This window comes from Anas platyrhynchos, chromosome 4 (genome assembly GCF_047663525.1).
Source record: "Anas platyrhynchos isolate ZD024472 breed Pekin duck chromosome 4, IASCAAS_PekinDuck_T2T, whole genome shotgun sequence".
NCBI lineage: Eukaryota > Metazoa > Chordata > Aves > Anseriformes > Anatidae > Anas > Anas platyrhynchos.
Window position 1 is genome coordinate 72,937,626 of NC_092590.1, and position 26,566 is coordinate 72,964,191.

Here is a 26,566-nt window from a genome sequence, read left to right on the forward strand (position 1 = left end):
TTTTACAGGCCTGCAAATGTCTATTGTAGTTTGTTGCTGGCAGTAGGAACTTCAGTTAATTGGATGTTGGGAGACCTTGGTGCATGCGACAGAGCAGAAGTGTGAGCTGCAGGCTATATAGCTGACTTCTTACAGGTCGTGCTTTAAGATTTTTCTTTAAGGGTAACACATTCTTAAGTTTTATGCACCCTTTTGAAACTGGGACAGTGACGTATTGCTGACACGACTAATGTCTATACCAGGGCTGAATGTATACCTGTCCTTGGTCTCATTTGATGTACCTACCGAGGGTGACTCCTCAGTTGTAATGGGAGGTCTAAATATTTTATGGATTAGCTCTCACAGCAAACTTGAGTGTTTAATAAGTGAATACTATACATATTTTAAAGGTGAAGAACCTGGATACATAGAAGGGAAGTGAATTAGGATGACAAGGGTGATGGGAGGCTGGTGACAAAGTCAGGAATTGATTGTACTTTTCCTGAATCCTGGCTTGTGCCTTAATCCACCTAATTTCTCCCAGTTACGAGACTCCTCGGTACCCTTACAAAAGCACTTGCCAACAGATTTCCTCTAGGCTCCATCTTACGCAATGATTTTGCAAACCGAACAGAAAGGACTGTGCTGTGTCATCAATTGAGATGTCAGCGACTTAAATACCAAAAATTGATGGGCAGCATCCAGTTCTACTTGTCAGATACAAGAATAGTCTTGCTGTGCATGATAGAGGAGGTGCTTAAGGAAGTGCTAACTGAGCTAAACCCAAGCAGGACGGCATGAAGCATTGGTATGTAAGCAGTACACATTGCCATCTCATCATCTGTCACTGGAAACACCTCTGCCAGCGACGTGCCCTGGGTAGTATGAACTTGAGGTCATTGCAGACCCGTGCTTCAAGCGTGGCTGACCTGGCACAGTTCGTTCATTGCTGGGCTCCAAACATCCCTGTTGCTGTGCACTGGGCAGCATAAGAGCCCAAGTCTTTGAGTTATGTAATGACAATAAAGCCAACTTGTTATTAATTTCTAGATAAAAGTCATTGAGTTCAGCGGTGTGGGTTCTGCATGGGACTTCTTGCAGAATTCCAGTTGAAATCTGGTGATCTACGGGCTCTGGTGCTCTCAGAGGGGCCACTGTGGGCTCTCTTCTCAAGTTTATTTCTTTCACGATGCTCTGTAGTATAGACATCCCTCTTCATCAGAACTTCTCAGTAATAATTGCTTCTTATTAATAGACGTCAGGAGCGGGGTAAGATTTATATCGATAGGTGACGCCCAATGAAAGACTGAGATTATCCGTTCTCTTTGTGCCTGCCGGGAGCGGAGCAATAGCCAACAGTTAGTGGTGAGTTTTTGGAGCTGCAGCTCTGCAGGGCACAGAGCTGGAAGGGAATTTCTAGGTTACCTTGAACTCCTTTGTATCGCATCTATCACCTGATATAGCTCAGCCCCCAAGATTTTACGGGGCTGATGTTGATCTTTCTTGAACGCCTTTGAAGTACTCACGAGCAGGTGAAGACACCAACATAACCCTTGGTAGTGTAGTCAGTAACACCCACCAAAACAAACAAAAAACCCTCAGCAACCTATAAAATACAGTCTTTTGGTGCCTGGTATTTCTTTCTACAAAGGTAGTCATGTATCTTTCAGTTTTTTCTCGGTAATCTGAATACAGTGTGTTCTTTAAGACATTCTTCTCCAGTATTGACTTCTATTTTTGCACCCTTTCCAGCATACAAACCACAGATGCCAGAGCTGGCAGCAGTGTTTAACTGTTTTTCTCAGTAATCCCATCCACAGTGGCAAAATTTTCCCCCACACTTGCATTTAACTATTTCAAGGGAAACGTGATCTCCTCCTCTCTTGGTGTGCAACTTGGAGTTGAGCAGCACACCCAGAATCGCCGCTTTTTGGGCTCCAGTCCCCTACTCTGTCAGTGTGACAGAAGTCTTTTCTAACGGCAAAGCTTTCAATTTTGGTTTTATCAAAGCACGTTTTGTTGGTGTGATCCTCCTTTATCCGTGTTCCAAAATGCCTGTGTGATTGGACTGTTGCTATTATTTTTTACAGACAACTATTACTGTTTTTGTGATGTTCACAGTCATTTTGGCCAAGATTTTCCATGTCTGCATTGTTCGTGAAGATGATGACAGATACCCATTAGAAACATCTCTATTCAGAGAGCTCTTAATTGACAAATATGTCCTAGGGTCTGTCAGCTAACTGACTCCTAATCCTTTTAATATGTGTTTGTTTTTATCAGTGTTGTATAGCACTCATTTTTTGGCCAGAACACCGTGTAGTGCTAACTCGGACATCCTGCAAAGCTCTAATACCTCATGCCTTCATGGTTACCTTAGGTGTTGGGTGTTTATGAATTCTGGTGAGGAGTAAAAATCAAGATGATTACTAATGAGAAGGATTTGCTATTTGGTATAAATAATCAGTGATGTGCATGTTTGCAGTGTCCGGATTTCACCAGTCACTCATTCTGTGCTTACATTTGCCAGATCTAGTTTGGAAATAGATGTTTGTACAATGGCCCATCAGTTTCTACAGTCCTACTTTATTGAGAGCATAATCTGCTACTACAAAAGAGATACAAACCAGCCTTTAACAAATACTCATGGAGTAGCATTCTAGTAGAGGAAGTGAACATGGGGTCTCTATTAGCGTTTGGCTCGAACATGAACGTGCATGCGGAGCCGCACAAAATTAGAATTATTCTTTCTAATGCATCTGTGTGGGTGTTCCTGGTTCCTGGAGAAAAGACATATTGCGTTCTGCAGCGTAACTCCGTGTGTACCGAGGGGAATATGTAGTACAACTTGTTTGGATCAGGAAGAGGTAAAATTATACTGTGATGTTCTTATATACTCGGTAGTGTGAGCTGCTCAAAATTCTGTTTTTGTAATTATCCTGATTATTTACGTTCTTTGAATGTCCTTGTGAGAGTGATGTCGTTCTTTCTGGCTAAAATTATTTAGCTGTTTCTTTCCTCAGTTAATGTAGGGGGAGAAAATCAATATAAAAGATAATATTTTAGCATTAGTTGATCCTACAGTCTTATTCAATTCCAGCATAGCAGGCTAAGTAGCAAATGCTCTTAGCAATTGTTTCTGTTAGTGGAATTTTGAAAGCACTAAGAGAAATCTTGATCCGTGGAGACAGTACAATAATTCACATTGACATATTTTCCCCATTTGCCACAGGGCAAGTGGAACTCTTAATGCTCCTGTACAAAACCTTTTTCTCCTTTTCTCTCTCTTTTTTTTTTTTTCTTTTCTCTAAGAGCAGAACGGTAACAGTGGTGATCATAACAATGGGTTATATGTAAAAATTCAGACTGCCCTGAAGCCACCAAAGGGGAAAAAAATCCAGAAAATTTACTGTCACTGTATCTTTGCCTTTTTTAATGGAAATTGTCGTGCAATTAATATACATACATATATATATATATATATATATATTTGCATACTTGGTAGTGTTTTGGGGGTTTGATGGCTTTTTTAAGCAGGGAGGCACCTCTGGGGTCAGCGAGCAGGTAGCAGTGATTGTAAAACAAGCTTGTTTGAGCTCTGCGTATGCACATGAATTGATTCAAACAAAAAAAATCTCTTCTGAATCCATTCTGTGCCCCTCAACATACACTCAGCGCCCAACAGAGGCAGCCATGCCAGTGATGTATACACAAGGAATATTTGTTATCCATTGTAGTATTTTGCCTCCAGCTTTGAGAGACCCAATTTTATCTCCCCTTCAGCAGTAGCAATGATGTCGGCGTCAGCGTGCCACTTTTTTCCTTGGATGGTTAAAGAGCTGAGAAACTGAACTGTTCAGTGATAAAGATTTATGTAAAATATATATAAATTTAAGCCATTTCGCCCATTTAGTACAGTGAAACTGTCTCTGAAATGAGATTTAAAGATGAGTTCTTGAAAACTTTGGTTGGATGTTCAGGAAATAATAGACAGTTGACTTCTAATAGTGCCAGAAAGAATAATTGCACTGCGAGGAGCAGTAATGATAGATGGCCAGATGTATTTCTACTCAATATGCATCATGTTGGATGTGTATGCTACAAAAATGTGAGTGTTTTATTAGATTAAAAATTAACGAGAACAGTTTTCTAGGTAAATTAGCAAACAATTTCATTGGTGTCTCTCTGTCTTTCCCCTCTCTTCTCCCCACCCCCCTTTTTTTATTTAAGACCGCCAAGAGACTAGGCTTAGGTCACAAATGAGATGAGTTTGATGACCTCAGCCCGTGGCCTCGCAGACATCTGTCTACATCTCAAAACATCCATAGATTTTAGGACAATTGGAAATCTCTTGTTAGGAGCGATCCAGGAATAGACGGAGAACACAACTCTGGTTGCGATTGTAAGACCTCAGCAAACAAAAACTCCTCCTTTTCTGCTCAGCACTTGATACTGTGTTGAATTTACAGTTGCGGTGCTTGAAAGGGAAAGCATTCAAAGCACTCTAATTGAACCAAGGTAGTGTGGGTTGTTTCATTTTATTTTTTTTTCATTAGACTATTTGTTATCTACATGAATTATGTTCATTCCTCTCTTGTGATAGTTCTCTGATGTGGGTGCCTCTGTAATGTTAATCACGTAGGTGCAGCCTCTGGGAAAGACACCAACTTTAACCTTTCTGGGTCATGGGTCTCAGAAGCCACGTTACTTAGAGATCAGCACAGTACAGCCATACACAAAGTATTCCCATTTGTTTCCAGGTCCTTCAGGAAAATTTGATTAATTATTTATACGTTATCTATAGACGTTTATTTATTATTGCAGCTCAGTTCTCTCTGGCCTCCAGTAGTTAACTTAAAGTACATTTTTCCAAGGTGACTTCTGCATCTGTGCTATGTCTTGCACTGCTCATAAGGCATATCAAATCATTTCAATTAAGAACCCAATCTGTTTGCAAAGACGTGGTAGTATTTCCCTTTTTGTCTACGTCTGCTGAACTTTCCTCTTCCCACAGTGATGTACAGGCCTGTACTGTGATCACTCCTTCAGATGCATAAAATAATGCATATTAATAAAAGCTGATTCTAAGATCAGTGCCTCTTCATAGGTCATAGGGATAGATAGGACCCAAGTAAAACATGGGAAATTGGAGCAAGGGAAAAGTAGCTTGAGTATTTATATGTCATAAGATGTTTCCTAGACTTACATGATGAAGCAAAATCTTGTGTTTTTTTGATTGCATCGGTGTTGCCGATTTTTAATTGCTAAATGTGTTTCTTGTGACCCGTAGGTTCACGTGGCATGTCAGCGTAGTGAGAAGTAATAATTCGTTACACAAAAGGAATATTAGATACCTTGCTTCATAAAAAAGAAGACAGAATACGTTAAGAGGCTGAATAATTGTCTCGACAAAAGAAATAAAAAAACTGAAAAGAGTGAGATAAGCAACGCGGCATTAACTGAAGCTGACATAATGTTCCCAGTGCCGTTCTGCGTAGCCCTCTGTTGTCGGAGGCTTACCTTGTAAAACTACCATAGGAAGTTCTTGTCTTTATTTTAATGCCTTCTGTTTGTAGGGCAGGATGAACTCTTTGAGGGCTTTTTAGGGTCATCATGAGTCGTGAGCGCTGCCAGTGTGTCCGCATGGCAGCCTTCCTGCACCTGCCTGGCCCGACAGTAACCAGCTTCATAATCCATAGCAGTCGCCGTGGGGTGGTGGAGCTCCCAAAAACACCCTTGTAGGACCACAGCTGTGATGGGCTGTGGTACAAATCGGACACAAGAGCTGTCAGGCACCCTTTGGCGGCGTGGAAGAGCCGAACCACTCCCAAGACAAGGGGTTGGCAAACGCTTTCATGAGCTGTGTCCCTCTACAGCATTTTCTTCTTGTAACGGGGGAAGGCTTTTGGCAAGTTTACCCATAGATCTTAACGTAATACCATCATGTGTGGTGCTGAAGCGCTGCCTTAGCCTGTAAGTCACAGTATTTGGCAATAAATGCAAACTCAAATAGCGCTAAATCTGTTGATACCGATTATCACCTCCCTGAATCAACTCGTACGCTAAAGTTGTGTATTATACAAATACAAGTGGCGTGATCAAGTCATGTTTTTGTTAGGAAAACAGGCATTTTCTCTCTTTGCATTATTCAGCAATACAAAGGGAGCTTTTTCAAAGTACGTGGTTACCTTATTACTGTGTAAATTGCCACCTCAACTGATGTCTTTTAGGATTCGAGTCGTATCTCAAGCCTCGCATAGTGATAAGGATTTCTTGCAGCTTACTTGTCAGATGTTGAGATTTAAATCTTGAGCACGGGAAAGTGAAAAAAAAAATTGCACAAGAATCAGTATTTAGGTTTAGTAAAAGAGAAAAATGTGTACGTTCAAATAAAAATCTTTGTTAGGTAACTATACACGTTAGGAGGGGTATAAAAATATTAGTTTGCTGCTAGATGTATGGAGACACACCACATATAAAATGTGTTTCTATGGCCAATGGGGTATGCATTTTTCTTATGAAATCTTGCTAGTTTCTTTTTACTGTTCCAAAACCATCAGCCGTTCCCTGTTACGGATTGCCTTGCCCCTATATTGTTCCATAGTTGTAACTATGGAATTGATTTTCACTGCCTGTCTCTTACTTGCTGCTGTTTGCTCCATTCAAATTTTTCTGGTTTCTTGGAGCACAAAGGGCTGTTTGTGGAGATTGCTACTGTCTTTTACCTATTTAATAGGATGTTTTTCTAATTTTAGTACAAATTGCTGGATATACTACTTTTAAAATGAAATTAAAGCGAGTCAAATGTGATCCAGTTAGAGCTTACACTTTTCATCATAGCCCATTCAATTCTTTAATAGTTATCCGTGGGTAGATTTTGTTACATTCAAAGAAATTTTTTCATTTTTTTTGGCAAGCCAAGGGTTTTCTGCTGCTGGTTACAGCTGCTGCTCAACGTGCAAATACTGAAGATGTCTGTGCAAAAATGCTGACCATTTGCATTGTGGTATTATCAGATTTTAATTGCTTATGGACATGATCAGCCAGAGGAAGGGAAGGCGCTGCTGGGAGCTGCGGCGTGTTTCAGGCTCTGGAGCGATGCTTCACTAGAGGTCACTTTTTGCTCACTAATGAACCATCTCTTATCTGAGTGGTGGGTGACAGCGGAGTGCTGGCAGTGCAGTATTTCATACGGGCACAAAGCTGGCAGTGTTCAGTTGGGAAGAGGATGAAATTCAAGACTGATAACTTGTAGTCATCCCAAGTGAATTTGACAAAGCAAAAGGGTTCACTTCAATGTCACAGACGTCTGCAATCCTCGTGTGTGGTTGTGTTCACGGCCCGTGGCAACAAAGCCACTTTATTTAACACAGTTTTGGCTTTTGCATCCTTTAGCATCCTTCCTAGTTTATCAGATGCGTTATCCTCTTCGTTAGTTTGGGAGACAAGTCTTCAGATGAAAACTTAGTGAGATGTTATTTTGATTTCATACGCTTTTTAATAGTTTTTGGTGGATTCCTCGGTTTTCTGTTATGTTTCAAACACGGAAGTATGATATTCTCTACACCACTTAATGAATGGGTTTGTAAGTGTGACTGTAATTGTTTAGCAACTTTAAAATGATCTCTGCTCCAACTACAGCTTTTTTTTCTGATTCCTAGTTGTTTAACTTCTACAAAAATAAGGTCTTAAGTGTGTTGTGAGGGAACTAAGGAGACAGCAGAGCCTACCAGAGTGAAAATCCCATTAGAGCACAGGGACCATTACCTTACTGCCAGTGCAAGCAGGTAGGAGTGCACAGCATTTTTAAAGGTGCCAAGTACTGCTGCTTTAGCCTCGTGCCAGGCCCAAAATAGTAAATCCCACTTCTGAGCAGAAAACTGCCTCGGGTTTGGAGTAACATTAGTTAACTGCTCGTGGCTTCAGAGCTAGAGCAGAGAGAGATGAAACTCCTGAGCATCTCTCTGCTGTCTTCTGGAAGTGGCAGTGGCATTGGCATGTCCTTGTCCTTCTGAATTTGAATTTCTACATCCACTGAGTTTCGTGGCTATAGCAAAGACTGAAACAAAAATGAAGACGTACCCTGACAAGAAGTTCATTCAGGACGTCTGCTGGTGCTGCTTGGCCACTGGAGAGTTAATTATTCTCCATATTACCTTTGAAAGGACTATGACCAAGCAGGTTATTGAATGTATGACAAACTTGCAGGTTTTTGATCCCCGCAGTTGGCTTTGATATGTATGTCTGTCTGCCACTTCACTTGCTGCGTCTTGGCGTATGGAGTGCAGCATCACAAAGAGGATCTATTTTTCATTAGGAAGAGGAACTCAGATGTCGGAACTGCCCTGTGTGAGTCTGAGCCTGCTGCCCTTCATCGTACAGAAAATAACACCTTGCTTCATGACCAGGCCCACTGATTTAAAACTTAAGAAGCAAATTACTGCTCAACTGTCGCTTGCTACAACCCAGTTCTGTACAAGTAAATGCAGAATGTTGTTATTCTCATTCATTATGTTGAAAGGACGTTGTATTAAAATTTTTAATGGCACTTTTCATATAATATATTCTTCCCAAACGCCTGTTGGAACACCTTTGGAGACAGCTGGATTAGTGCTCTCACTCGCTGATTGAGGGGCTCTCGGTAGCCTGCAGGATTTTGCTAGTAGCCATAGTTAGCTTTTTAAGGACTTCCCTGGGACAAGGAGCCTCAGCACAGCGTCTCTACAACTTACACAATTTGAACAGGCTCCAAGATTTCAGACAGGTGAGAAGGAGAAAGCCTCCCCCTGGGTTACAAACACTGTTTGTTCTTTCATGTTAATTGGCTCTTCGTTCCTGGGAACACAGATTGTGCTGCTTCTCCTTTACCTCGTACAATGTCAAATCCCCAAAGCAGCCCTGGCAGCGCAGAAGGGAGCGAGCCATATGGGGCAGGTTGCAGTTGTTCCTTCAGGTCTGGACTGCTTCCACTGTGAACAGATGGACAATGGCTGACATCCACTAATGGTTCTCGATAGGTTTCTTCTGCTGTTCATCTCTATCTTCTTTTTCTCTTCAGCCAGAACGCAGACCTTCCTGGAAACGCTCTGTTAACTCCTCTTGACTAGATGGAAAATGATACTTCTTATTTCATGATAACCAGAAAATGCAGAGGATTTAATTCCACCCTGGTTCTTGTGGTTTCAGCACTTATATGAAGAGGGTGAGATCAAGAAGAAAATCCCTTAGTCACTTAATACAGATAACATCAGAGGAGAGAGGTTTTTTTGTGTTCACTGGTTTGAAGGGAATTTATTCTTCCTTTCATTCAGCACACTGCGAGCTTTTTCACTTTTGTGTGGCTGTTATTTCCAGTATAGAGCTAGTGTAGCCATTCCATTTTGAGAAAGGAGCGGTGCGCGTTTGGCATTTCAGAAATGACTTTGAATGTTTGACACAGCTGAACTTCTTGTTCATTAAGTGGAACTTTAATCTACTGCTTTGATCCTTTGGTAAACCTTCTTTTCTACAGTGAATGAAGGTCCTCTATTTTATTTCATGCTTGCGATGACCACCATTTCTTAAAGATTAAATGTCTCCCTTTTGTCAATTACTCTTTTTTCCATTTTCCCCTCAGAACCTGCTGAAAATGGTTCTCCAAAATGGCCTTTCTCTTTCACATCTACCAGAAAGCATTAACTTCCTACAGTGGGGGAGTTACACAGAGGAAGTAATACATTAAAAAAAAAAAAAAAAAAGCTCTAATTATAATATGCAGTTGCAAAATGAAAGTAGACTGATCTGTATGTGTGTGTTTTTATTAGCAAATGCTTTTCAGGATCACAGTGAAAGAAGGAAATATTTAAATCCAAAGTCTTCTTTCCAGATTTGAAATAAATTGCATTGACTTATTTTGATTACACATTTTCAAGATCTATTTTTAGGATAAAGTTGAAATGTTGAGCCTGCTTTATTCAGCCATTCTTTTCTTCTGACATAAATCCCTTTCAGGATCTCCTAATAGCATCTGCGAGATTTACTATTGACAAAAGCTAAGATATTCCTTTGAAACAGAATCTTAGATTTTGATTAAAAAGTGCACAAAGGTTTGAAATGATGGCTTTACAAACTGTTAAAACAGGCGTTCCTATGAATGCTGCATGTTTGATAATGAGGGAGAAACACGCATGAACGAGCCAGCACACACACCTATGGCAAAATAAGGAAAATTTGTAAGTACACAATCACAGTATCTAGATGTAGGAATACTGTCAAATCACATTATTCACTTTAAAAAGAATTTGGCAAGTATCTTGGCTCGTGCTTAGATGATACAACAGTAAAACTTCCTCTTTCAGTATCTTCAAAGTCACATCTGCTAGAGATATCCTACCCTAATGTATCTAATTTGTGAAAGCCCAAGGTCATGCCCTCCTGATTAGAGATTCTGAGGGGAATAAAACTTGTACTTAAATTATACATATGGCTGTTAACAGATACACTTAAAGCAATGTATTTACTCTTCAGCACGTGTGCCTCCAGCTGACTCTTCAGAAGGCAGGAAACAGTTTGGGGGCTTTGAAAAATGTCATAATTCTTGGTGCAAAACAGAGAAGACTCAGCAGCGTAATGTTACTGTGTTTTTTTTGTGTGTGTGTTTTTTTTTTTTTTTTTTTTATGTTATAGTGACATCAGTGCCAAAAGGTGATAAAAGGTTTGGAATTGTTACATTCCGGGGAATATTTCCTTATATTGTAGCTGCACAAATCATAGCCTAAGAGATGTGAAGAGGACTGAATGTTTTGTGACCCAGAGGCGATCTTGAAGACATAGGAAATGAAATGAATGGGGGTAGCTGAAGGCCTGGCTGCAGTCAGCTGGTCTGCTCCTGGATTTTCTCACACCCAGTCTAAAACTAGGCCACTCAAAGCCACATAGGGGAGAAGGAAAAGAAAGCCCCGAACTCTGGGTGAAAGCAAGCTTGATTTTCTTGCACAGAAACAGCATCGCATTGTGTTCTGCAGTTAAACTTCATTCCCTCCTCAGTTATTTTGTTTTCTTTTCCACCCTGAGAGTCTTCCCGGCTCCCTCCCTAGAGCAGGTGCCTTGTGGCAGCTGTCAGAGAGCAGGGTGGAGAGACCTTGCGACTTGGGAGACAGGGTCAGATAACCTCTCTCCTTTAGCAGGTGCAAATCAGCTTGCTGCTATTGAAAGAAACCCAGTTGGCCGGTTACAATCAGCCGAGGGTCCAGCCCTTGGTGTTTTCCCAGGAACCATGAATTTGTGATGCGTGCGCGCCCAGGGAGGGGAGTAGGCACGTCATTACCTACAGCCTGCGTATTTGTTAAGCCTGCATACAATCAGAAAAGAAAAAGAGCAAGCATATGAGTCCCTTCATGAAGTAGCGTAGAGAATACCAAACTGCAGTATTAATAACCTCCTGTTATTGAATACTCCATCTGTTCATCATGCCAACTTATCCTCACTTGGAGCACTCCCCTTGTCATAATATTTTGTACCACACTCCCCTCCCTCCTCGGAGCAGCAGCTCCACTTCAGAACTAAACATTTGCCCAGTCGCCTAACCCCACCGAGGAAATGGTCTCATTGCCTGGGTCTGTTTACGTTTCTATATTAAAAAAAAGCTCAGATTTCCTTTCAGAATTTTCATTTTCGCTATTAATTTATTTTTTTTTCCCCCGAGATGCTTCCATGTCCATATTGCTGTTCGCAGACACCGTGCTCGCCGTCTGAGCGCGCTCTATCCCTAATGCCTGCTCCTGCTGATACTTTGCCACATGGCAATGAAGAAAAAATACATATATATATATAAATAAATCCCCATTTTCTCCCCAGAGCTTTGATACGTAGACATTTCCCTATTTGCTAACACCTATAAGAAATAAATAAAGCGGTTAGCCACTTTAAAGTGATTAGAGCCCAATTTATTCACGTCAGCCCCACATGAGGCACTCGGCTAGCTGCTGTCCTAGGGATGTGTAGGAACTGGCGGCTGTTTTAGGGGATTTTTGTCGGTGCCCGTGCTGAGGTGTGAGGAGATGGAGGCCAGTCAGGGGCTGCACCACCACGTCCTGGGAGGGGAGCCGCCTCCCCATCCCGCTGGGTAACGCGGAGGACGAAAGGGGAAGCCCAGCTTGGCTCGCCGAGGGCCATCTGTAGGCTAAAAGCAGGGTTTCCTAAAAAAAAGAGGTTTAGTTTACAGAGGGGGGGTCCCCAAAACCAGCCCCCCCCCCCCGGGCCCAGCCCGCCCGAGGCGGGCGGCGCCGCGCACTCTTTGGTTGGCGGCCGCCGCCGCCGCCGTTTTGGCGGCTCGCGGGTCCCTGTGGCGAGCGGGGCGGGGCGGGGCGGGGCCCGCCGCCATCAGCGGTGGTAACCGAGAGCAAGAAGTTCCCGAAGTGAACCACCGGCGATTAATATTAATAATTATTAATAATAATTCAATCGAGCGATCCATCAATAATATTAATAGTAATTTCATCAAACGACCGATCAAGGAAAATTAGTAATAATTATTAATGTTTTCCCGAACGATCCATAAATAACCGTTATTAATAGTAATTACTAATAGTTTCCTAAAATGAGCCGTCAATAATAATTAATAGCTAATAATACGCTCCTGAAATGAATAGGGTGACTCATGAGGTTACATTGCAGGGGAGCCCTGTTTGTTGTGAGGCGCCTTAGGGGGTGAGATGAGTGTATGGGGAGCCCCGGGTCTGCCCTTAAAGACCAAAATGAGGCAAAAAACTCTGTTTTAAGTTCTCTTGGCTCTGAGAGAGAGCTGGGGTGCTGCCATGCTGCAGCACACGGGTTGTGCAGCCAGTGACATGAGCCACAAGCCTGCAGTGAGCGTGGTGTGTTTGTATATGGGTGGGCCAGGCATCCCTACTGACTTCGTGCCCTGACCCCAGACTCTATCCCCATCCTGCTTCAGGTGACAGGAGCAAGGTGCTGGGTTTCTGACTTCCACAGGGCTGGGGAAGGGCACATCTGTTGCTGAGGTTAACCAGCAGACCCAGGAGCGTCCAGGTCCTTTCCTCCAGCGCCTCAATGCTTATAGGCAGCACCCGCCATCTCCTTAAGTGTGCACCATGTCAAGTGTTTTGTTTTGTTTTATGTCCATTTACAATTTTCCCCCAGTACTGTGTGAAAAAAAAAAGGAACTGTTATCACTTGGGTTTGTGCTATGGCCCTGTGTGGGGTGAGCAGGCAGTGGGTGAGGCGGTGCGGGGCTGGCAGGACAAGCGGGTTGTGTGTGGTCTGTAATCACTCGTGAGGGGGTAAGAAACACAGGAAAAAATAACAAAATGAGAGAAGAATCACAGAATCACAGAATTTCTAGGTTGGAAGAGACCTCAAGATCATCGAGTCCAACCTCTGATGTTTTGGGAATCTGGGGGGTCGCAGTGAGCATTAACACAGTTAATATTGAATGCAGTGTTAACGTTGGATACAGTGTTAGTATTGAAGGCAGTGTTAAGGTTGAATGCTGTGGTAACATTGAACAGTGTTAACATTGGATGCAATGCTAATAATGTTAATTATTAGTGTTAACATTGCACTCAGTGTTGATACTGGAGGCAGTACTAACGCCGAACACCAGCACCAATCCCCCACCACCACCACAGAAGTTCCCAAACCCCACCAGCGCTGAGAGCTTCCCTCCACCACCCTCTCTGCCCGCCCCACTCACTCCCCATCCCTTCCACCCTCTGTGCACCACCAAATCGAGGCGGCGGCGGCGGCGTGGAGCCACCCAGCCTCCAGCCTCCGCCGGCTCGGAGGCGGTGAACCCGTGCGCGTGCGCGCGGCGGGCGCGGGGGGGGGAGGGCGGGTGGTGCGCGCGGGCGCGGGCGGGCGCGCGCGCGCCGAGGCGGCGGAGCCGAGGGGCGCCCAGGCAGCGGCCGCCATATGCCGCGGCGGCGCCCGCCTGCCCCCGGCCCAGCCCCAGCCCCGGCACCGGCTCCGGCCCGGCCGTGCCCCCCCCGCGGCTTCTTCCTTCCCCTCCTCTTCCTCCATCTCCTCCTCCTCCTCCTCCGCCCCGCTGCTGCCGCCGCCGCCCGCCCGGGCGCAGCGCTTCAATGGGAAGTTCGCACTTGCTGAACAAGGGCTTGCCGCTGGGTAAGGAGCTCGCCTCGCCTCGCCTCGTCCCGGCCTGCCGGGATCCGGATTGGGATTGGGATCGGGATCGGGATCGGGATCGGGATCGGGATTGGGAGCGGGAGCGGGGGGTGTGCGGGGAGCGGGGCTGGCCCGGCGGCTGCAGCACCGCTGGGAACTTTGCCTGGCCGCGGTGGGGGGCGGCGGTAACACAGGAGTCGGTTCCTTTTTTAACTTCAATTTTATTCCTTAATTCATTTTTTTAAATATCAGTTTTTATTTTTGATCCTTAGCTTTCTTGATTTTAGTTATTTTTTATTTTCATTTTTATTATCTTCTCAATTTCATGTTTTTACCCTTTTAATTTCATGTTTTTACCCTTTCATTTCATGTTTTTATCCTTTTTAATTTAATCTTTTCATCCTTTTCATCTTTTCATCCTTTTCATTTCACCTTTTTATCCTCTTAACTCCATCTTCTCATCCGTTTCACCTTCTCCTCTCTTTAACTTCATCCTCCTATCTTTTTACATTTATTATTTTTTTAAATTTCACCTTTCTAACTTTATCTTCCTATCTTCCCAACGTTACCTTCCTTCTTAATCTCCCCCCCTCTCAAATTATAACCGGGTTTGGGGGGCAGAGACAGAAGGTTCACAACTTGCCCGCCGCTCGAACTCATCCTTTGGAAAATTAAAAAAAAAAATTAAAAAAATAAAAGCAGCAGCGGGCTGAACCACCCCGCTTTCCGCCGACCTGGTGCTCGCCCGTCCCTGCGGCCCTTTCCCAAAACAGGAAGTTTCCGAGCGGCGTTTTTCCCCTGGAAAAAAAAAATAATAAAAAAAAAAAAAGTGCTCGAGGCCTGCCCGCTGCCACGGTCGCCCGAAATCCGCAGGCGGGTTGCGTGGCCCAGAGGTAAGGCTGTCCTCCGGGCGCTGGGCGTCTCTTCTCCTCCCTTTTCCTCTCCCCTTTTTGTATTTTTTATTTATTTTTTGTCGCTGTTGAGGCGCTACCGAAGGCATCTTGCGGCTGGCTGCTGGGTTTTGGGGTGACAAGGTTGGAGCTACGCCCCTGCACGGGGTGGCCGTGCCTTATTGTGTGAACTCCTGGGGGATTTTTTTTATTTTTTTGTTCCTTCTTGCAGACCTAAGACAATGTCGAGCCTGTTTATAAACATTACCGTTTTGTAAGCAAATGATGCCGGGGGAAGGCTATGAAGCGGAGAGCGGGCTTGTTTACCGTGCAGGCACCCTTCCCTCTGCTCTGCTGCTTTGTTTCCCTCTTAAACAGTAAATTCAAAAGTCAGCTTCTGACCGACGGCACCGAGCAGGACAGGGTAACTGTAGAAAAAAAACTGGTTATCAGCGGTGGTTTTCAAAATTTCACCTGTTGTAACCTAAATTAAACAATTGGACGTCATGCTATATTTTAATAACTGCTGTCCTTATCGGGAAGAAATGTTTGCTTTTAGGCCACGGCGGAGCGGCTCGAGATAATCATCCCTGTAGCCCCGCTGAAAATAATGAGGCCTAATAAACCCGAGTGAGTGTGTACTTTTTACCCGGTGAATTAAAATCAGCTCTGATATTTGCGGTGTACGCGTGCGTTTTGAGTGCATCGCGCCGATTTCCTTCTCCGGGGTCTTAGGAGATGTAAATAGTCTTATTTAGCATTCCAGCCCCATGGCAAGGAGCCTGACGCCCCATTAAAATGTTTTGAATCTCCTCATTGTGTCCTCGTAGGAAGGGAACGAGAAAGCACAAAGAAAAATAAAATTCGTATGTAAATAATTTCTGCCGTGGGTCGAAAGCTCATTAATCAGCGCTTTAATTTTTTTTTTCTTGTCTTTGTAAATAAAGAAGGTTAAAAAGCTCATTATCAAGTAGACCATGCTAGGAGGGAGATAATTGTCCAGCGCATCTCTTTGTTCTATATTCATATCTGTTTTATCTATTTTTAGCTGTGTGGTAGTCAAGCAGGCATGTAAAATTAGCAGCCCAAAGTGCTAACTTTAGTATATTTTGTGCTGCCGCTCTTTATTGACCCCCCTCCTCCCCCAAAGGCAGCCAGATTTCACTGTTTGAGTGCCGTGGCGTTTGGCGAATAATACCCTCTTTGGTTTATTATCGTGTCAAGCATTTGGGGAGAGAGCTGGTAACCAAATACTTTGCCCACGTGCAATTCTCCGGTGTATTTCAAAGCCAAATGAAGCAAACAGCCCCCCCCCCGACAGTTTTCCAGTGTGAATGAGAGAGAAATAGGTGGTTGTGAGGTGGCTGCGATGCCTCGATGGGGCAGGAGAGGCCAGCTGGAGGGCTGAACCTTCCCTCGCTTTGGTCAGAGATGTGAAATAATGTCAGCAAGGCGAGGGGAGTTTGTGTGTGTGTGTTTGGGCATAAATGGGAGCAGCGCGCGTGGCGTCTTCGCCGTCCTGCTGGGAGCAGCCCCCGCCCCCAGTGCAGAGTCCGCGTTTCTCCATCAAGCGATGCGGTATTTTATGGCCAGCTCGGCGATCCAAGTCGTCCCAGTCCCCCAAATCGCTGTAGTCGATGAAAGCGCTGTTGGATACGAAGCTGCTCCAACCACCCTTGTGAATTTTTCAGCTCGGCGTTGTCGTGTGTAGTTAGAGTGCGCAGCTCCCGAGCGCACGATGAACTCCTTGTAAAAAGCTCGTCCTCGTAAATACTGTGCATGGGGTGGATGATGCTTTATCATACCGCCGAGCTCCTGATAGCGTGGCAAAACAAATGACAAGTGTCCCGACGGTTGTCAGTTTGGTTAGCTCTTGACTCGTCCTCCTGTATCGTAAAGATAAATGGCATCTGCTCTTTGTTAAAAACGTGCGATGCCTCAATTTACTAATCTCCCTGGTCCGGAGAGTTATAGTTTTATTTACAATGTAAACAGAGCGGTCACAGCGCTTAGCCAAAAGTGTGATCCGAGAGATTAGGGCCAGGCTGGAGACCGGGGAGGTGTTATCGAGCAGATACAGGAGCACGCTCACCAGCGTTGGGAAGGGTGAAGTCAATCCCTCTTCATCAAAGGAAGAACATCGACCCCGGTTTGGTGGCTGGTCCCTTCTGGGGACAAAACCCATGTTCCCTCCAAGGTATCTGTTGACGTAAATGGCATGAAATTGGGGAAAATAAATAAATAAATGACTTATTTTGCCAGAAAATAGTTTGAACAGCGCTAAGTGTCTGGAAAGGCACGGATTTAAATGTCTTGAGCGAAGAGGCCTGGGAAGCAACGCGATCTGTAATTTGCTGACGTGAAACACAACACTCAAAGCCATGCAAATATTCGGGGCCACAATCGCTCGTTGCCATTTTGTCTTCCCCTACCCGCGGTGAATTTCTCATCTCTGCGTTTCTCCAAAGTATCAGGGGAGGCTGGCGGCTCGTGTGTGTGCTGGAGACCCGCGTTTAAGAGCACGAGAGTCAGGTTTTTGCCTCCCAGGCCAGCTGGGAGCACTGATGAGGTGATACTCTCCAGCATGTGTCAAGCTTTCAAATCCCCGAGCAGTTGGCAGCGTAGCAGCATAGCAGCCTCAGCTGAGGCTCCCTAACCTTCTGGCCCCGTAATTATTTATTTAGTGAGGGAGCGGAGATGGAGTTACACGTTTAATACGTGTCCTAAAATTTAAGGTGAGGATATGAGTTGTACTACACGGCCCTTTAGCCTTAGTCCCTGTGCTTCACACTCCTTCACTCCCAGACAGCGTGGAAAGGGATTTACAGCCTCGGGAGATGGAAGCTCCCAGCTGTGTTTTTGGATTTCTTTCTCCCCCGCTGCCATAGGAGCAAAGATGACGCTTCATTTGAACCTTTGTATTGATTAGGAGGAAAAGACAGCAAACATTGATTAGAGAGAAATGTAAACTTCCCATTTCCAGAACCGTAACCCGCTGCTCCCTCCCTCTGTTTCTCCGGGAGGAGTAGGGGAGCGCAGCAGCCCCTGCTCATGGTGGGCGTGCTGGGATCTCTGAGCTGCAGTCCCCATCGGATCTCTTCCAGCGCCCGGTAATCCTCAGCCCATCTTCCCCAGTGATTAACGTGCTCAGCAGCGCTTCGGGAACGTGAGAGCATCCGAGTTTGCTTCGGTTTGCTGCTTGGAATGACCCCCAAAAACTTTGCTTTTGAAGCTGACCAGAGAGCTGCCGGGTTCCTCCAGGAGTTTGAGACAGTCCTCAGCAAGGACAGGGAGCAAACCCCTCGCGGCATGACTGAACGCCCGATAAAAGGAAATCACCCAGAAGGAACATCTGTGTGGTAGATGGATAGGTTAATTATTTTTTGATGTGCAAAACAGAACATACTTATGTTTGCTGTAGTAGAGCAAGAATTTAATTTTTGAGGGAGATGATTATAAATTAACTTCTGTGAAATATTTTCATTTCATCTCAAACGTATTACGCTTCCTGTATTACTATTCCATTTGCTAATTATCCAGTTTGTGTCTAATCAGCCTAATTGAAAATTGACATTGTTTGATTGTTATTATTTTTTTCTCTTCTTTGAACTAAACGCTCCTAATGCTGCCGTGGGTTTCATCTTGGTGTTCATTTCGGACGATCATTGCTCATCTCTGTACTTTCATCTTTTCCTCCTGTTCTCAGGGGGCTCTGGAGGGATTTCCTTGCCGTGTACCTGGCAGTGCAGCCGGCCCGCGGGGCTTCTCTACAGACAGCAGAAGGAGCAGATGGTAGGGCAGGGGGCAGTCGTTCGGAGTGGTTGTAGAATCGAGGCTTTTTAGTAGAAAGCTCTCATTTCCATCCCATGTGAAGGCATTCGGTATTAAAACATGACATCCCTTACTTGTGCCCAAGTCACTGTCTGCGAGTTGTGTCAGCACCAGCAAAGTTACAGAGGGCTGGGATGGAAGGAGCGCGGCCCTTGTGGCCCCCTGTGCCTGAGCTCAGTTCCCCCTCCTCTCCCTTCAATCCCTTCAGGGCGTTTCTGATGCCAGCCCACCGCGAGGAAGGAAGCAGACGAGCTCCTTACTGGGCTTGAGCCGCAGTTCCAGGCTCCTGCAGTCCCAGTTCCTCATTTCTGGATGTGCATCAACACATCCTGAGCAGCCCCAGTGTTGTTTCTCAGCTTGCATCTGGCCTTGCCGTGCACACCCCATGATAGGAGCAGTGCGAGGCGCACCCAGCAGGATCTGTCGGGTCCCTGCCGTTAATCCACACGTAACCATTTCTCTGCCTTTAAAGCAAGCGTGGCTTTTGCCACCTTCAGTGCTCAGCTGGGACGTGACCTGCAGAAATGAGAAGTGTCTGTGGCTGGGAAACCACGCGGGGACAGCCTGGCGTGCTACGTGTGGGCCTGAACGCTGCAGAAAAGGTTGCAAAAAGGTTGTGGGCCCCCATCTGCTTCGGGTGGTCAGAGCCGAGCATAACCATAGGCGAGAGGGGTGCTGGTTTAGGGCAGATGAGGGTTCTGCTTTCTGTTCTGTTCGTGTCAGAGCCCTGAGAAGCTGGGCTGGTGGCTGTTGCTGCTGCCACGTGAGGGCTTGTGCCTCACTCTTACCCTCCAAAATGCTATCAGTAGTGATTAGCTCGCGGCTGCTTTCTGATGACAGCAGGAATGGCAAATCCGACTCTCCAAGGCTCTCCCTGCTGTGTTCCTGTTGACCTGCGTTCCTTTCCTGAGGCAGGAGCCTGCACCAAGGAAAGATGTTCTTCTGTATCCCACCTGGCTGGTGTGCTTGGCAGTCAGAAGGCAGCAAGGAGAGGAGCAGCACTGCAGGGTATTGTCATCATCTTCCACTGCGTGCACATTTTTGCTCTGCAGACTGCCCTCGTAGCCCCTGGCTGAGTCAGAAGTTGGGTAATCCAGCCCAAAGGGAGCTGCAGGCAGCAGTGTGCTGATCCACAGCGGGGCTTGTGGGTTTGGAGTGCTGCCCCCAGCTCTTCTCATCCATGTACCCCGACAGAGGTGCTGCTGGGGGCTGTCCTCCCTACTCCCTCCCTTCCCACTGCCTTTAACTTATAGAAACAGAAAGTTTCTCTTGGCTGCTGCAGGAGTTTTACCCAGATACGAATTCACAGACCGAGGCGCTGATTTTTCAGCCAAACCATCCAGAATGACTGCTCTTTCTCCCATATTTGCAGCCCGGCGTTCTCAGTCTCCTACAGAAAACGCGTGGCTTAGCAGAAACTGGTGCAGAGCCCTTGGTCGGAATTCCCAGATGAGTCAAATTTCATTAGATGGTTGCAGCCAGCTTGTCTCTTGCTGAGTACGTAGCTTTACTCTTTGCAGAGTCATGCAGGACACAAAAGTGTTTAGCAGAGATAACCACAAGCCAGGCTCCAAACTCTTAAACTGATATTTAAATATTTTTTTCTCTTTAATGTGTTGTAGCAGATATGTTAAGCTGTTTATTTTCAACCGGGTAATGAGCGTTTTCACATTTGTGGTCTACCAACCATCTTAATGCGTGTCTGGTGCTTCGCTGAATAGTATTAATGTGTATCACAGCCTTTCTCATGCTGTTGATTTTCCCGTTGGTATAATCAGCATTACTGAGAGAAGGGATCTTCGGTAATTGTGCTGTATGGGTGAGTTCCCATGCTGCCTGGAACTGGCTAGCCACGTCCTCATAATGTACAGTTTCTGGGGTGAGAAAGAGCTTGGAGGTGCTGCCCAGAGCCTCCGCAGCATTTTAGGTTTGATTTTTACATCCTCGCCGAGTTCTCTCCTGCGTGCTAAAAGCAGACCTCTGCTAGCGGAGCTCCTTTTTTTTTTTTTTCTTTTTTTTTTTTTTCACTGCCTTGTGCCAAGCTTTCTGTCTTTCACTTCTGCTGCAGGGTTTTGGCGTGGAAGGGCTTGTTCATTAAGGCTTGTTTACATGAACTTTTGGGATGCTTGAAGATGAAAAAAGTAGCATCTACATGTATTTCCATTATCTCCAGTAATTTGCACCAAAAAGACTTAACTGCCTTCACCCTCAGTCAAGATCTGTGGTTAATACTGCAGTCACTTCACTCACTGGCTCTGTCAAACTTCGCTTGATTTGTTTTCAGCTCCTGTGAGTCCTCACTGCCTGTATGAATTGTGTCGAGTTTCCAGACAGTTCTTCGTGTGGGACCTTCTCTTCTTATCCTAAAACTAAAGCAGCCTCTTGCATCTGCCATGGTGGAGTCTGGTGGGCAGCAGCGTAGCTACCAAAGCCCTGCTCCTTTGTGATCTTCACCCTCAGCTCAGCGAGGCAGCAGACTTCTATTTATTTATTTTTTTTGCAAGCAAATGCAACATCTAAGAAAATAACTTTTTTATCTGCGTGGAGCTGGATGTATTTTAGCCACGCCAGTCTAGATAAAAAGAATGTCTTGCATTTTTTAAAAGCTTGTGGGAGGAGGCTCACAATAGAGGCTCCATTGTGCTCTTAGTACTGAGAGTACAGGAAATCACAAATTAGCTATGACGAGAGTATTGCAGGGGAGTTTTAAGTTTACTTAATTCCCATAGTATTGTATGGTTTTGAAAGGGTTTCACAATGCGTTATTGCCTTTCGGGTTTAGTTGTGTATGTTGTTTGTATTTGGCAGTCCTCTGTTCAAGGCTTTCTCTTACCATGTCTTTGTTCATGTTTTGAATCCTTGAATCCAGATGACTTTCCTTACTGTAAATACAGAGGCATACAAATACACTTGGTATTTATCTCATGACCACCCTGCAGCCATCTAAAATTTAAATCTAGCATTATGTATTCAGCAGCGAGAAAGAGCTCCTTAGAGCAAGCAATAAGAGAGGATTTTAAGTGGGGATCCGGAGAACAGAAAGTTGCAGGCGCAACTTTTCCTCTCCTCGCAGAATGTGATTTCTGATCCTGCAGGATGTGGAGTCATTCCACTTCCAACTGGTATCAAAGGGGGAACTGGAAGGGGCTTGCAAATCCATAGGCTCCTGGCTGCATCCTATACAACGAGCCAAAGTTACTGCAGGATAACCCTATATGTTGTCCAGAGATTGCTTTGGCTCAGTACTTGCAGCTGAAGAACAAGTTCTGTCTCTCAAATGAAAGAATTATGATTATGAGAGCTCTTCAAGACCATGAATCTTTTTTTCCTAGTTCAGTGAATAAATAAATTTTACAATACAGCATATTTTACTGAGTTGGTATGTTAGAAACTAAAGTACTGTGTGTACTATTGCTTTATTTTGCCTTTGTTTTGATGACTTTTCTAGGATCGTTGCTCTGGACTTGTTTGTCAGCCTGTTAATTTTTTTTTGGTGATCTTTTTGAGCTTTGTAGCTCAAGAAAACGATCTGTTGACAAAATTAGTGCTCATGTTCTAAAAGGAAAATATTTTCTTACAACCATAAAATCAAAGAAAAAAAAAGAAACAGAAAATTAAGTTTTTTTTTTTGCCTGTCTTAGGGATACTATCGTATAGAAATGATGAAGTTTTCAAAGTGTGCAATTCTAGCAGCTATTGAAATGAGGGTGTTTTTTGTGCAGGAATAAAAAGGGCCTCAGAAATCATCTAATTCTCTCTCAGACTTTCAAAGAGAATTAGTAAAGATTAGTTTTCATATTAGAAGACTAATTCAAACAGAACATTAAACAGGGATTATTTTTATAAATAGTAAATAACCTCCTGTCATATCTAAGGGTTCTTTGATCACAAAAATGCATAGTGAAAGAAGCAGTCCATGAATACGCCTTATGATACCTGGGAAACTGCTCACATTTAATTAAGTGCAATTTTAAATCAAGTTAGTTAAGCTAGTGCCTGCCTGTTTGAACTCTTTCACATTTGCATTAGGATGCTGAGGAATCGGGGAGGCTAAATCAGAAGGTGGTACTCTGCAATGACTTACATGTATATTGGGCATTCGTGGTCTGATGTCCGAGCGTGCTGTAGTGTGAGTACAGCTCCTGGGGGGATTTGTACCTCTTCACATAGGGAACTTAGTTGAAGCACCTATATTAGGAAATTAATAACCGATATGGGAACTGAATTGCCTTCTCCAACTCCTTAACTTCATTTTTTCCTCTTTAGTTTTAGCAGTTGAACATTGCTCAAAATCTTGGGTGAGTAGTGAATAAGATGAAGTGTGAACTTGTTGACTTTAGGGGAAATTCGGTCAAATTACTGACTGGAGGACTGGTAGAGAGGGGAGCAGAGGCAGCAGGGCCAGCAAGCGTGCTGGTGTTGGTGCTCTTCTCTCACTTGTGAGTAGCCTGCTGTGCATTACATGCAGATAACTGGTGACCTTACTTGTGAAAGCACTCTGGGATCTGGTGAAAACACCAAATTCGAGTACGATTCTCTTCTTAATGCTGCTCTGAGTCGGTGCTTGGTAGATGTTGTGTTTTGCTTACTTACAGGTAAAGGGTTTGGGAGGTGAAGCAGTGTGTTTTCAGTTGTGGCCTGAGTTGAAGTAAATGCACGTACATGTAGGAAGAGACAGCCCGTGGCTTGACAGAACACAGCTCTGTACAAAACAAGCTGCTGTGATTGAAAGCCTCGCTTTTTCAAATTAAAAAAGTACTTTCCGCTACGAAAGCTCTTTCTCTTCAAATAAAGAAAACCAAACAAACAAACAAAAAAAGCCCCGTACCCAAACCATCATCTATATTTGAATTGGGAAGCTGTATTTTGCCAATTAGCTTGACAGGACACGCATGCAAAGAAAGCAGCAAAACACTGCTGAGTGCTGAGGCTGCAGCTATGCTGTGCCCTGAAACACTTGTGCTAGCACCCAGTACTCCCAACCCTGCAGGGATACGAAGGTTTGGAGCAGAGACATGACTGCGAGCTATTTTTACTTAACAGTTGAACTTTGGAAGAGAAGAAGTAAGGGATAATTTCTTTCAGTTGGAGTTTGCACGTTGTGTGACTATTAAAAACTTCAAGACGACTGCTGAGTAAAGACAGCTCCTTGAAGTGCCAGATGGAAAAGAGCGAGAGAACTGCCTGCTGTTTGACACAGAAAGGGGATTTTCGCAAGTCGTGTTTTGGGGTCTTCCCCCAGCCTGCCCTGTTGCTGTGCCAGGCTCTTAGCTGTGCTGCGGTTTCAGTCACGGGGGCCCATCCAGAAATGAGATAAGCAGCCCCCTCATTAATTACACGACAGAATACTGGCTTCAAACAGCATCTTCGTCACTCAAACAGCATCACCATCACTTCATTCAGGTCTGCATCACGGCTCCGTGCTGCTGGGATCAGCACAGCTCTGTTCCAGTTCCTGCTCGCCTCATCCAGTAAGTGCTCTTACGGGCATGGCAAACATTTCTGCTATTCTAGAAATGCGCTGGCTTTTTTGAAAGCTGTCGTGCTTTGTGAAATACGAGTCTGACTGTTTGGTTTGGACGGGAGACCCCTCAATTCATTCTTCCACAGGGTAGCCGGTCGCGTTTTTGCACCCATTTTACATGGATTTCGTTCAATGCCTGTGTTTATACATAGCTGGGAGTCATTGGGAAATGTGAAAAATGCGGAGTATCCTTCAGTTGGCTAAAATTTGAAAAAAGGGAGTTTTTTTTTCCTGCCAGCAGCTGGAAGGCAGCCAGGTGAAAGTTAACATTCCCACAATACCTTTTTTTTTTTTTTTCTCTGTGGGCTAATGGGCAAGTTCAGGGCAGCGTTCTTGCAGGATAAACACTGGGCCGGCCAAGGCTGTGGCACGGCTATTGCTGAGCGTGGAAGCCTTGCCGTTTGCCCTCGCGGTTGTTGCTTTGTTGACGATTTCATGTCATTATTGTTTTCCTGTTTATATTTAAATAATATGTTATTTAACAGGGAGCTGCTGAGGAGAGCCCGGCGGAGGCCCCCGAGCTGCTGCAGGGCCTGGGGCGCCTCTGCTGTGAGGAGAGGCCGAGGGCTGGGGAAAGGAGATTGGGGGGGGGTCCCACCAGTGTCCCTAAACCCAGAGCCTGGCACAGCCTTGGGGGGGCTTCTTGGGGATCTCCAGGAGCTGCCTGGACGTGGGGCAGGGCCCCCTGCTTGGTGTGGCCCTGCTGGGGCAGGGCTCGGAGCAGAAGGCCCCAGAGGCCCCTGCCAGCCTCGGTCATGCCGTGGCTCTGTGGCGTCCTGTTCTGTTACCATTTGGGATATTGCCCGAGGCAGCGCTGTATGAAAAATCAGCGTAATCCAGAGATGACCTCATACGTGGTAGTGAAACGAGGCAGTGAGTACAAAACTAACTTTCAGAAGCTTTCAGAAGCTCAGTAGAGAGGCGCCTGTACAGCAGTGGTGTCTTTCTGACAGTGGCTGAGAAGCAGATCTGCCCTTTCCTCTTGCTCAGCTTTGGGCACCCCTGGTCCTTGAGAAGGAACTGGCGAGGAGCTGGGCGTGCAGCTGGCAGCTCTGGCTGGCTCCCAGCTTGCAGTCACTGCTACTGCTTCGAGCGTTGGTAACTTTTATAATCTTAAAGCCTCATCAGATTTTATAAATACATTTTTTGCTTGTCAGAATTCACATCTTTGAACTTCCAGAGTCGCTAAGCAGTTTATGTACTGCAAAAAATACTGCAAAGTGCGTAACTTTGCATACGTAGTTTGATCTACTAAGAATATTCAATGCTTTAAGTATTTGTGCAATTTTCTTTTTGATTCCTAAATAGCAGTGCCTCAAAGTAATAGCGTACTCCTGAAGAGCTGTGCAGGAATAGCGGCCTTTCCACCCAGCTGAATGATTATTTTTGAGCTACTGCAAAAACTGTAGTTAGGCTGGGTGGGTTAGCTGTGGCCATCTAGGGACAGTTTGGGGAAAGGGAATCAGAAACGTGGAGAATTTTGGAGCTGCTAAATGTCTATAGCTTTCTTGGGCTGTCGTATAAACGTTCTTATTAGAAATCATCTTAGTAATTTAAGATCTTTTCAGCTTGATCCTTTTCTACAATAATGCCTTTTTGCCTTTGAAAGGCTATTTTCCTAGAAAATTGAAGGTTTTTTATTACTGATGCTTGTTTAAAAGGGTAGCAAGTGAGTGTCACATCTAAAAGTTCAGTTTTTGCTGAGTTCTGAATTGACAAAAGAAGAAAGTCACCGGTGAAACTCGATCTTCTGTGCTTTCTGGATAGGTTGCGACAAGGCCATGTAATTATTCCCCTTCATTCACTGATGTCCCCAAGGTCCCTATGTTCACTGAAGCTAGTAAATGACTGTAAAGTTCATTATATGTAGATTTTCCATTTTTCCATGCAGTGTGTAGACCCGTTGTCGTGTCGTCCGTACGGTCACATAATTATGGAATCACTGGGATCAGTATGAGCACTTGTAACCTTCTGTTCTCTTATTCAAAATACAGCAAAACAGTACAATACAAGTGCACTAAGATGTATTCCCGGTGGGATTTCCAACTCTCAGATCTGTGACCACAATTTTTCATCAGTTTTAAACCTCTAATGCCTCTTAATATGTCTTCAGAAACTAAGTAGGAAGAAAAGCACTGTTGCTTACTTGGTTAAAATACAGGCGTATTAGGAAACAGAAATCTATTGTCCTGTCTTCAATTTGTATTCATTTAGAGCACAG

At 44.7% G+C, this 26,566-nt stretch overlaps 1 protein-coding gene across 18 annotated transcripts in view; it reads left to right on the forward strand.

The window, feature by feature from the left end:
• Positions 1-26,566, forward strand: part of CTBP1 (C-terminal binding protein 1) — a 229,174-nt gene that overhangs the window by 148,197 nt on the left and 54,411 nt on the right. For 2 of the 18 annotated variants that reach the window (XM_038177822.2, XM_038177821.2), the window contains exon 1: positions 13,832-14,100. The exons of 12 other annotated variants lie outside the window; for them this stretch is intronic. Coding sequence is in view for 2 of the 6 variants with exons in the window: in XM_038177821.2 (XP_038033749.1) it covers positions 14,061-14,100 (40 nt within the window). In the remaining 4 variants the exon portion in view is untranslated. Of the gene's footprint in view, positions 1-13,828; positions 14,101-14,905; positions 14,994-26,566 lie in introns of those variants that run through there. 4 more of the 18 variants (XM_072037855.1, XM_072037859.1, XM_038177823.2 and 1 more) reach the window with 4 other exon arrangements.